Source organism: Haliaeetus albicilla, chromosome 2, assembly GCF_947461875.1.
Source record: "Haliaeetus albicilla chromosome 2, bHalAlb1.1, whole genome shotgun sequence".
In the NCBI taxonomy this organism is placed as follows: domain Eukaryota; kingdom Metazoa; phylum Chordata; class Aves; order Accipitriformes; family Accipitridae; genus Haliaeetus; species Haliaeetus albicilla.
In genome coordinates, this window is record NC_091484.1 from 62647109 (window position 1) to 62658807 (window position 11699).

Consider the following 11699-nt stretch of genomic DNA (forward strand, 5'->3'; position numbering starts at 1 on the left):
AACTTTCCCGCTAAATAATGTGAACCTGCATTTAGAAACAAAAGCAAAAAAACTTTTCACTTTTCAAGTCACTAAAATCTATATTGAATGATCTGGTTTGGGGGGTAAGTCCTTGAGGTCTAACTTATTTTTCTCATTCAAAAGCTTCTTGCTACATGCAAAGAAGAAATGAGCACAGTCTCAGGAAAAAAAAAAAAAAGGCAGTATCTCATTGGGTCATGAAAGAAGATTGTTAAGACATCAGCCACCAAGTGTAAAAGGTATCTTTGCTTTCTGGCCAACTTAACGGCAGAGGTGTTAATGAAGTTTACTGTCATACCTAGATGGTTGTGTGCATGCAATATCTGTGGGGTTTCAAAAGAAACTTGTCTGTTTAAGCATTGGGTTTGACCTCTGGTGTTCTCGGGTGCATCTAAGAGCTGAAATTCCCCCTCGTAATTATTGGGCAGAGTTAGGAGACCACAAAGGCAGTTTCCAAGCATCAGTCAGTGAGAATAACCTCAGTTCCCTTTAAGTTGTTGAAAGCAGGACAAAGCTAGGTGCTTTGACAGATTTTGCTTTTTAAATAGCCCTAAACTGGTCACAAGCACAGTGGCACATAAGAACTTCAAACTTGGGCATGATTCTGAATTTTCTGCACTCCTGAGGCTGACTTATGCCAGAATTCTGCCATCAAGATTAATACAAAGAAAATGCAAACTTCCAGAGGAAGATGTGGCCTGGCCTTTCCATCCACTTCCTACTGTGTGATGACCTGAGTCAGCTGAAGTGTCACAAGTTTTCTAAATCTTGATCCCTTAAACTGGCTGTGAAAATAGAGCAATCAAGCCTTTAGTAGCTGTCTGCTCTCTTGATCTGCTCGGAAACCTTTCCTAGAAGCAAGTAAAGCTGTTTTTGCTTCTAAAACATGGTCAAAGAACAGGGCAAGACGTGAGAGTACTCGCTTTTAAGTAGGCTGCTCGCTCCGCTTCCCTCAGAAGTAGATTTCCATTCTCTTTTTCCCAGAGCGTGACTCCTGTTCCTTCTATCTAGTGTTTATTAAAATGCCTTCCTCTGGTGTGGGCCAATGGGAGTGCATCATCTGCTCCTTTGGCAGCTTCATCAGTGCAGAAATGGCTGTATCATTTGCCATAATAAAAGCACTAATATGGACATTGAAGGATTTAATGGGAGAATGGGGGACTCTGGTGCATGGGGTTGGGGTTTTTTGTTTTGTTTTTTCTTAAATCTAGCTTTGTGGTTAGTGCCCTGTCCAGGAAATTTAATGCTGCTGGCTGAGATTCAGTGGTATACTATATGGGCTGTGGTAGTACTGGGTTTTGACTTCCACCTCAGGAGCAGATTTCCTCGAAGCCTGATGCTAGTTTTCAGCATTTGACTACTCTTTCAAGAACTGCTTCTCCTTCTATGAACAAAACTTGCTCTTCCAACTCTGGTGTTGTAAGACCTGTAACTTTTTTTATAAACATTTACCCATTTTAGCTACTTTCACAGTAGAATATTCAGCTGCCTTAGTGATGAAACAACACACCTAGATTTGGTCTGAGTATCAAAACTGGAACAAGAAGGAAACACAACATTCTCTGGACATAGAAATTTGCAGTAAAGGTCAGGATACTTTTTGCAGAGAATTTAATGTAAGAATTCTCAGGCTGTCGTAGGTAGAGGAGTGGATGGTAGGGCATTTGGTGGTTTTGTTTGTTTTAATCTCCACAAAGTAAAAAAAGCCTATTGCTTTAGGACCTAGGGACAAAAGTACATATGGAAAGACCTATCAGCTGAGGTGTAGTTCTGGTTTTATGCACGTTAAGTATTCCCCCAAAAAACAGCTTTGTGCTTGACTTTATTTTGCTTTTACAAAGGGAGGGATATATAATGTGTCTTAATGATGACTATAGTTGTTACTCTTCAGACTAACATATCTCTAAAGGTTTTATTTTCAGCCATCACTGTAGTATTTGAGCTACTAACATATAGTATTCATATATTCATAGCAAAGTTTCAGGTGAACTCCATGTGGTCTCTGGCACTTTTTTTCCAATTTGAGAGGGTGTGCACAGAATCAAAATTTTTTGAGAAGTTTTGGGGTTTAATTTTCTTTTTTGTGGCAACTTTGTTAATAATGGCTTTTGGACAGAAAGTTGCCAGTGTTCTTTGATAAATGCTTTTGTTGCGTTCCAGATTCAGCCAATATTGAGTAACTGTGCACACAGTTTTCTTGGCTGACACTGATTTATCTTGAGCTTTGTTATGTAGCTTTCATAGTGACTCTAAATGGGAATTAATTTAATGCCTTAGACTATGATTCACTCCTCTGAAAATTAGCATCAGTACTTCCACTTTGTCCTGGAAATTAATTATCAATTTCTGAGTGACTTAACTTCCAGTCCATTGTCCCCATAAACAGAGAAATCATGAAGGAAATAGAAGGATTCTGCCCTGTCTACTGGGTCTCATGCAACTGGTCAGAAATCCACATGGAACAGAGGCAGTCCCTGGCTTTCTCACAGAAAGAAACTCTCATCTCTCAGAAGAAACACTCCACAGCTGCAGATTTGGAACGAATGCTTTAGTAACTCCTAGACCAATTTCTCCAAAACTGCCAACATCAGTTACTATTGTTCATTTGATTTCCAACAGGTAGCTCATTAAATTGGTGACAAATTATGTACTGTCTTTTCATCCAGTGTCTTGTCCCTACAGCTTAAAAGACCACCTCATATATTCATAGCTCTTATTCAGTGAAAGGTCCTCTGCTCTATCACTGCATCACAGGATGGGTTGTCACTGATAAAGACAGTCATATATGGGTTTATAGTTTTGGGACTGACCGGCTTAAACCTGAGTTATTTTTTCACTTCGTCCTCAATCGGGTGTTGATTCCCTTTAATGAATCCTTGCCCTGTCATGCCATGGCACAGCATCTTCCATGGTGGTGACCCAGGAGGTCCACACAGGTTCAGTCACCTACAGCATATCCCTTCACAGACTGCAGCCAACAGAAGCTACACACAATCTTCTTAAAGCTACATAATGTTTAATCTTAGCAAGAGAACAGGACACCACAGAAAGACAGATGTGAACAGAAAATGTGAGTCAGTTTGCCTTCCCTAAGGGTTTCTCATGCTGCATTAAAAGCCCAAGCAGACTTTGTCTCCTGAAGGCTTATGAGTTGTTGCAGTCTGAGGTAGTCCTGACCTCTTGTAATCTTGCTGTAAAACCTCCAGGTTTGAGCCTCCTGGGGGAAAGTTGTCTTCAGGCTCAGTGTTGGGCCAAGGTAAACAGGCAGGAAAGGCAAACCAGTAGGAGTTATTCTTCCCTCCTGCATGCACTGCCTGACAAACTTGTAACATAGTCCATTAAGCTCATGCCAGCCATGGTCAGTGTTTATAATATTCACTAAATAAGTCACAAAAAAAAAAAATATTTAACAACATTTAACAACATTGACAAGATGCTAGTCAAGCACACACAAAAATGAGAAATCCAAATCCATTCTGTGCATTTTCATTTCTTCTGTTATTTTTCTTACCTGGCTTTTCTGAAGCCTTTGCTTCCCTGTTGTATTTACTTTTCTGACCTTCATTTTCTTCATTTCTTATATTCCCTGAAAGTCACTATTTTTAATCAACATATAGTAAATATATTACATTTAACTTAGTCACGGACAATCTTTATCATTTCTAAACCTAAGCTCTAGCTTTTTAGATTGGGTATTGTGGGGTGATCTGCCAAAGTTTCCAAAAAAGGTTAAAAATACCGGAATAAAAACAAGACCGTGAAGAGCCCCAAACAAAATAACAAGGAACATGATCTTGAAAAATGTTCTGAAGATGTAGGCTTTTGCTGCAGCCAGGACAACTACTCCTAGTATAGTAGAAAGTGCACCTTGTAATACTGGGTAACCTAGCAGGTACAGAGCTTCGATTGCCCTTTTATTGGCTGATGACTCTCCACTTGTAACAAAGGCATAGGAAATATGAGCAGAAAAATCTACTGAAAACCCTATACAAATAACCAGGTTGATCATGGATATGGAATCTAGATTGACGTTCCAAAATGTCATGAAACCAGCAACACCAACTATAACAGAAACTATAGCAAAAGTCACCCACAATGAACACAATGGGTTGGGAATAAGCAAAAGGGAGACGACGAGCATTGCCCCGGCAGCAACGACAATGTTCTGAACAGTGTTCTGCACTATTACCAGGTACTGATCGTAGTAGATGAATGCTGGGTGATACACCATTAATGGAATACTGCACTGCTCGGCCGTCTCTCTTAACTGATTGAGAAGATTCTTCTCGTCAATGGCTGAAGTCACATTTACCGTCTGGATGAAGAAACGTGAAGCTTCTATTTTATCCTGAGTCTTGTTAATGTCCCACTCAAAACTGGGAACAATTTTGAACAACACACTTAAGTTCTTAATGAAAAGAGTCTTATTGCTTATATTTATCAAACCTTCTTTGGCAAGTCTTGTGTATACTCTCAGCCATGACTCTGTGAAGTTCTTGTCTACATAGGAAATGTCCTCTAAATTCTGTGTGCAGTTCTCGATGACAAGACAAACAGTCTCATTCCAGTAATCTACACTTTCAGTAATGACAACCATGACCCTGGGTCCATATGCTGAGAAGTATTTGTCATCGTCATCATAGTATGGAATAACGTACGAGTCATCACTCGCCAGATTTCTAAGATCAATGCCTTCCCTGATCTGAGTACATCCATAAATACTGCCACCCAAATATGTTCCATACAGCAATACCACAAGTAGCTTGATCCATTTATTTGTGAAGAAAGGGCCATAATACTTTTTAAAGAATATGCTCATTGGATGTTCACTTTCTGGCTGTTTGGTTTCTACCTCAGATGACTGCCCAGAACAGCTGCCTATACAGCAAACATTGTACAAGCAGGACTTCTCAGCCTGATCTTCACCTACTCCCACAGGCATGCAAGTTAGCCAGTGTCGGTTTCCTTGCTCCCTTTTATAATTTAATACAATAACTGCCCCAAAGAAGGTCAAGGTATATATATAGCAGAAGACAAAAGCAGTGCCTGTGTAGAGGCAAAATGATCTCACGGATGGAAAAGCAGTCCAGACGCCAATGAAAAAGGCCAAAACATCTGTGAGAGTGGTGATAGTCACAGAAAGTGCTGCTTCTGTGTAAGTCTCAGCCAGCAGAGATTTAACATCAGATTTCTCTTTTTTTCTTAAGCTTTGTTCCCAGGAAGCAATCATGATAAACATGTCATCAACACCAACTCCTGCAAGAAGAGAAAAAGTTAACCCTGCATTGCAAGTGGCAGCTTCCACTACCACCCAATAAAAGTACAAAATTAATCACATTTAAATCTGCATAAAATTTTGGAAAAGAAAGTTAGGATACTAACATTACTTTAGTGCTGATGCAAGTTGAACAGATACAGGAAAACAGAACCTTTGTGTGTAGCTGAATTTATTACATTTCAGAAACTCCTGGTGACGTGATGGGTTGTTGAGACCTCACCCTACTTTGCTGAAGGACTGAGCACACCTAGTCCATCTCTGACGAGAGTGCTGTATCTGCTGTCCAGGTGTCTGGTGATGTAGATTACATAGATTGAAATACATCGCTTTTTCTGATGCTCAACTACTGTTATCACAGGAAGCATCCCCCGTTATTTCTGGAATCTCTTCTTCATCACTGCAGCAAATTAGAGCAATAATTTCTTGCTCTGCCTTCAGCAGACAGGGAGAACAGTTGCTATCACATGGGACAACAGTGATCCCAGTTTTCCAGTGGTTTGCTTTTTTATGCTCTTTGCTCTCCACTTATCTTCTCTCCAGTTTATCTTTCAGTATTTATTCATGATTTATTATTTGTTTATCTTCACATTTATAATGATGCGCTCACATGTACTACCCGCCACAGTCCTGGGCTAGTTTTTGCTAAAACACGAGAGTCAGTGAGCTGAAGTTCAAAAAGGAAGAGCCAGTGTGCTTCTCTCAGCTCTGCTAACTCTCGAGATTTTAATCACAGACCTTTCAGTATTTTGCCAATGTTACTCTATCAAGGACTCTTCTACTCCCTGAAAATTAATCACACAAAAAGGGAAAGCAAGACCACCTGAATAGAGGAGCAACACAGATGATACAGCTAAGCACAAAAGAATAGATGACATCACTATCTGCTGCCTGAACAGACAATTGCCAGTAGACATGCAGAGAGGAATTCAGCAGCATCTCAAAAGGTACTACTGGATGGCAGCGAGCCAGGCTGATTCCAGAAAGCAGGCAGGCTTCAAAGCAATTAACCTAATGTACTGATAATTTGTTTGCTTTAATGCAAGGAAGACAAAAGTCTGTATTTTATTTATCAAGATCTGAAGAGACTAGCTTAAGCCCCTTCACTGTGTCCTGGTTTTGACTGGGACAGAGTTAATTTTCTTTCTAGTAGCTGGTATAGTGCTATGTCTTGAATTTAGTATGAGAATAATGTTGATAACACACTGATGTTTTCAGCTGTTGCTAAGTAGTGTTTAGACTAAGTCAAGGATTTTTCAGCTTCTGATGCCCAGCCAGCAAGAAGGCTGGAGGGGCACAAGAAGTTGGGAGGGGACACAGCCAGGGCAGCTGGCCCAAACTGGCCAAAGGGATATTCCATACCATGGGACGTCATGCCCAGTATATAAACTGGGGGCAGTTGGCCAGGGTGGGGTGGATTACTGCTCGGGAACTAACTGGGCATCAGTCAGCGAGTCGTGAGCAATTGCGTTGTGCATCCTTTGTTTTGTATATTCCAATTGTCATATTATTATAATCATCATCATTATTATTTTCTTCCTTTCTGTCCTATTAAACTGTCTTTATCTCAACTCACGAGTTTTACTTTTTCATTTTTTGATTCTCTCCCCTGTCCCACTGGATGGGGCAGAGTGAGTGAGCAGCTGTGTGGTGCTTAGTTGCTGGCTGGGGTTAAACCATGTCACCCAGGTATACAAAAGGGTCTTTCTGAAATTTAGAGCCTCTGCAATTGATAAGCAACCAAAAGCAAATACAAAATGCATTTGAATTATGCAGGAAACAAAGAAACAATGCATGCCCTAGGGATCATCTGCATTAGACATCTAGTATGACGCAAAGCCTTTATCAACCCGCATGTGCTTTCCTCAGCATGAGACCAAGACCAAGAAAAGATCACATGAATTTATCATGTAGGAGACCAGATAAGGATTTTAAAAGCAGTAATTTATTTGCAGCAATGTTACCTAATGGTATTTGGAAAGTTCAGCACTGGCTGTCAAGCAGCCTGTGCAACTGTGATGCAATGATACTAACTTCCTTGCTTTTTTGGGGGGGAGCTGGTTGCATGAATGGTGCATCACTTCAGCTGTATAGCTAAAGGAGACGGTTTAGTACACAGTCATTATATTGCAGAGAAAATTTCACATCTTAACAAAATGAGACGGATTACTTATTTGAAATTACAGACAGTCCTGCTCACTGCTTAAACTGTATTCAGGCCCAATTTTATCTGACCAAAGACTACACTCTCAAAATGGGATACAAAAACTTATGGTAACTTGCTTCCCATATTCACCTCGTAATACAGGTACTGGATTGAGTCAGTGCCAGCGTAGCATGAGCTGTACACTGGGCACATGTTCCATGGTGCTGCTGTTGAGCTACCCTGAGGCTGACTAATGGCAGAGAAGTAGGGAGCTCTCACTGTACCCCAAAAAGAGGTGGTCAAGAGGTGGATGATTTGGGGAAGACCTCTGCACCTGCTTAAATCGCTGACAAATTCAGAAGTCCCATAGAACAGTACTAACAACAAACTGTTTTGGGGTAGACAAACTTATCCAGAGCTAATAAGATATGTAAATGCTTAGAGTATGCCTATAGAAAACAGCAGGGGATGACACAGGGGAATGCAGGGACAGAACCCAGTTGAGCTCACCTCAAGTATCAACACTAGTTAAATAAATGATTAGTCATCATGGCTAAATTACCAGGGACGCTAGGATAATGCCCGAAGTGCTAACCTTTCCACCCTCTTATTTATAGTTTTCATGCCGTAGCACTGGAACTAGAGCAGGCATCGATTTTTGGGAAAAGCTGCCCTTCTGGCAGAGCCCAGCTCCAGTCCCAGCGTGGGTACGCTGAGCTGAGCGGCTCACCCACCTGTAGGAGCACAGGCGAGGCTGCACCTCCAGGTGTCTCCTCCCCTCACTGCAGGATGGAACTGCCTATGATCTGACGCTCACATCATAAAAGACTAACACCTTCAAGTTGTTTTAACTCCTCTCTTCATATCTGAAACCGACTCGCTTTTTCTACTTACCCAGAATAAGAAATGGTGCATTTGCTACAGTGACCACAAATGGCACTCCACAGAAGAGCATCAATCCAAAGCTGCTTAACACAGCTAAACCGGCAGAAACCACTCCACAGCATGCAAGCCAGACATTATTTCTTATACAGCTCAGTCTGAAAATATTTTAAGGAATAGCTTAGTTACAGGTCAAATATTTCAGCAAGGTGTTTGGCATGACAAGTGCACAGATACCAACAATATCCTGTCTGTGAAGGGAACTCTTGATGAAAGCTGCTATTTGCTAAGAGACCTCCCAGGTGTGAGCACTGGACAAGATTAATTTATATAGGAGCTGCTAAATAAATTATTACTGCTGGGCAGTTATATACCTAAGAGTAAAGATGTGTACTGATCTTTGCATCCTGGCAAAATGAAGGCACATAAGCGCTACCAGAGAGAGGCTAGATTTAGGGTGACCCAAAAAATTATGAATTTTCAGCTTTTTCCTTTCACATTCGTTCTTGGTGTAGCATAGAAGCACCTCCCAGGCAGTAAGTGCTGCGTAGAAAAGCCTTCTCAGCAGACAGATTGGGTACCAGCCATTTGCCAAGATGCCCCCGAGGGCTGGCTCGTGGGTTCCCCATGAAATGCTCTCAGTGGGAGACTTCACACCACACTGAGGGGGTAAAGAGTTGCCTCTTGCCTGACTAGTAATATTTTCCAGGCTGTAGACTATTTCTGAACTTTAAGAGAATCTCATTTCCGAGGCAAGAAGTGTGTGTTGGTGGAACTGCCCTTGCTCTGTCTGCGCTCACAACCAACCATATGCGAGGCAGCTGATATCCAGAAATTGTATAGCCTCATGGGCATGATGCTTGATGCAAGCGCTAAACCAGTAAGCCCACCCTCAGAGTAGAACTTTTTTTCTCAAGCACAGCACACAAAAACTGCCGTACAGTTGTCAAACGTACAATGGTTCACCTTCCACCAGCACAAAGAAAGGGCAGGCTAAGTTCTTTGTGGACAGCAGGTAAGGCTCAGACTCTACTAGCAAGCAGAATACCTAAAGCTGTACCCAGACCTGCAGTCATCTATGAAGCTAGTGCTCATTCATCTGTACCTTAACCGAGCAGGTGGCAAAAAAAAAAGTGTAAATGGATTTTAACATGGTATACTTCCTCCTCCCTCCCCTGCTTCCTTCCCCTTTTTAACTGACCTTTACAAAGAATTAGCATCTTGCAGGCAGGATAAGCAAGAAAGTAGGAGAATAACCTTAGCAATAGCACCACTTATTCCTTCCCTCTGCCCAAATGACAACTTTTCTGTTTGACTTCTATGCATTTTTTTGGTGAATGTCTCCACTGGGTATGCCAAGTTGAGCTGGTAAGTTTTGTTCAACAGAAGTGCTTATGCAGAATTTTGCCACTGCCAGGCTGGCTAGGCAACACTTCTGGCCCCCTTCCTGCATAAGGTAAAGTAGAACCCTTTCATCATTAAAAGCGTTTACTTTGGCATAGTGTTTTCCAGTGCCAAAGGTGCTGTAGCACCTCAGACCTCTTAAAAAGAGAAAGAGCAGGGGGTTGTTTCAGTTGTTTAAATAGTGTCAAAACCATCAGCTACAAAAAGGACTCTTACGAGGCGGGGACTACAGAAATGACTGATGGCTTCTGAGAACAGACGAACGGATACTAGCATTCAAGCTGTGCATGTCTGAACTGAATGCTTGCTCAGGTATGCGTCTGGTGCTTATCACGAACCCCATTTCAGCAGTTAGGAAATGCGCACAAGTAGGAGAGAAACAGCGAAGAAATACATTTTGCCTATTATTAAATGTCACGTGAAGTCTGCATGTTCAAGAACGACTTCACTTGACAAGAGCAGAAACGAATTTAGGCAAGGTAAAGAGCAGAGGTCACTTCTCATTGATCCATAGCTTAGAGAAGACATGTTACTTTAGGCAAGAGACGACTGAAAAGGTTATGGTCAAGAAGTAGGTGACGGAGAAGAGTGGGATCACGCTCTTGGCATTTCCTTCAAACTCCTGTTGTCTGGACAGCGAGGTAAAGTAAGTCACCTGTTGTTAAAGCAACAAGGAAAGAGAAGATGAAGGACTTGCACTCTTCTTCGTGGTCTTCACACGCACGCACATGCAACGCCCGACACCATGCCGGCACCGACGCAACCTGCAGGCCGTCCCGCCTTTCCCGTCCCCCGTCCCCGCCGGCGACGGGGCAGCCCGGGCACTTGGGGTCTCGGCGGCCCCCGCGTTACCTGAACGGAGGTGAAGTCCAGCGCCGCCAGCTGCGACGGGAACTCCCGCAGGAAGCCTTCCAGCCACCGCCGGCTCTCCGCCGCCGCGGGGCCGTCCTCCTGCAGGTAGTACACCAGCTTCAGGGCCCGCGCCGCCAGCACCCGCCCGCCGGGGTCCGTCTGCACGCCGCCCAGCGCGGCCCCCAGGAACCTGCCGTGGTTGACGGGGAAGGTGAGGTTCTCCAGGTCGGCCGCCGCCCCGTCGGCCAGCAGCGGGTTGGGGCTGGCGCAGGCGCCGGCCGAGCGGGCGCAGAGCCGCTCGTAGCCGGCGCGGCCGCGCACCGCCGCGTCCAGCCGCAGCACGTCGCGCCACGCCGCCGGGCTCAGCACCGAGCCCCCCCGCGCCGCCACGGCGATGAGGGTGGCGTAGGCGCCCTCGGTGGGCAGCCGCGGGACGGAGAAGCGCTCCGAGTCGTTGGTGGGGAAGTAACGCCGCACGAAGGCGCGCTCGGCCTTGGCGGGGCCCTGCGTCGGCGTGAACTGCTCCTCGATGTCGTTCGCCTGCCGCTGCGGCAGGAAGAGGAAGCCGGCGCCCAGCCCGCCCGACAGCAGCAGCGGCACCAGCACGAAGGGCCAGGGGCAGGCGGCCACGCCGCTCCCCAGCCCCTCGAAGAGCCGCCTCAGCGGCCGTTCCACGCAGTCGGTGTTGCGGCAGGAGCAGCCCTCCGCGGGGCGCCGCGGCTTCGCCATGGCCGAGCGGGGTGTGGGGGGGCTGTGTGCGGGGGGGGGGGGGGGCGCGGGCTGCCGGCGGCAGCTCTCCCTCCGCGGGCTTCTCGCTGCGCCGGCGGAGAACCGTGTTCTGCCCGTCGGGCGGAACGCGCCCTCTTCAGCGGCGCGGCCGAGGGCCGTCCCCCCGCTCTGACTCACCGCGGCCTCCGCCGCCCCCGCCGCACGGGCACGTGGGGCTGGGCGGGGAGACGGGGCGGCCCCGCCGGCTGCCCGCCCGCGCCTCCCTGCCGGCCCCGGGGCGGGGGGCTCTGCCCCGCCGCGGCCTCGGTGCCGTCACGGCGCCCGTCGTGCCGAGCGCTGCCCGGAGCCCGGTTCTGCCGTCGTGCGGGCCGGCTCCCGCCGGGCAGGCTG

General features: G+C 45.5%; 1 protein-coding gene across 1 annotated transcript; it reads right to left on the reverse strand.

The window, feature by feature from the left end:
• Nucleotides 1-2931: 2931 nt before the first annotated feature.
• On the reverse strand, nt 2932-11477 carry LOC104320672 (patched domain-containing protein 3). The gene is made up of 4 exons (XM_069777594.1): nt 10581-11477; nt 10262-10383; nt 8337-8482; nt 2932-5277 (listed from the first exon to the last, which is right to left on the reverse strand). The coding sequence occupies exons 1-4, from the start codon at nt 11307-11309 to the stop codon at nt 3662-3664; spliced, it is 2613 nt and encodes an 870-aa protein (XP_069633695.1). The 5' UTR covers nt 11310-11477; the 3' UTR covers nt 2932-3661.
• Nucleotides 11478-11699: the final 222 nt, after the last annotated feature.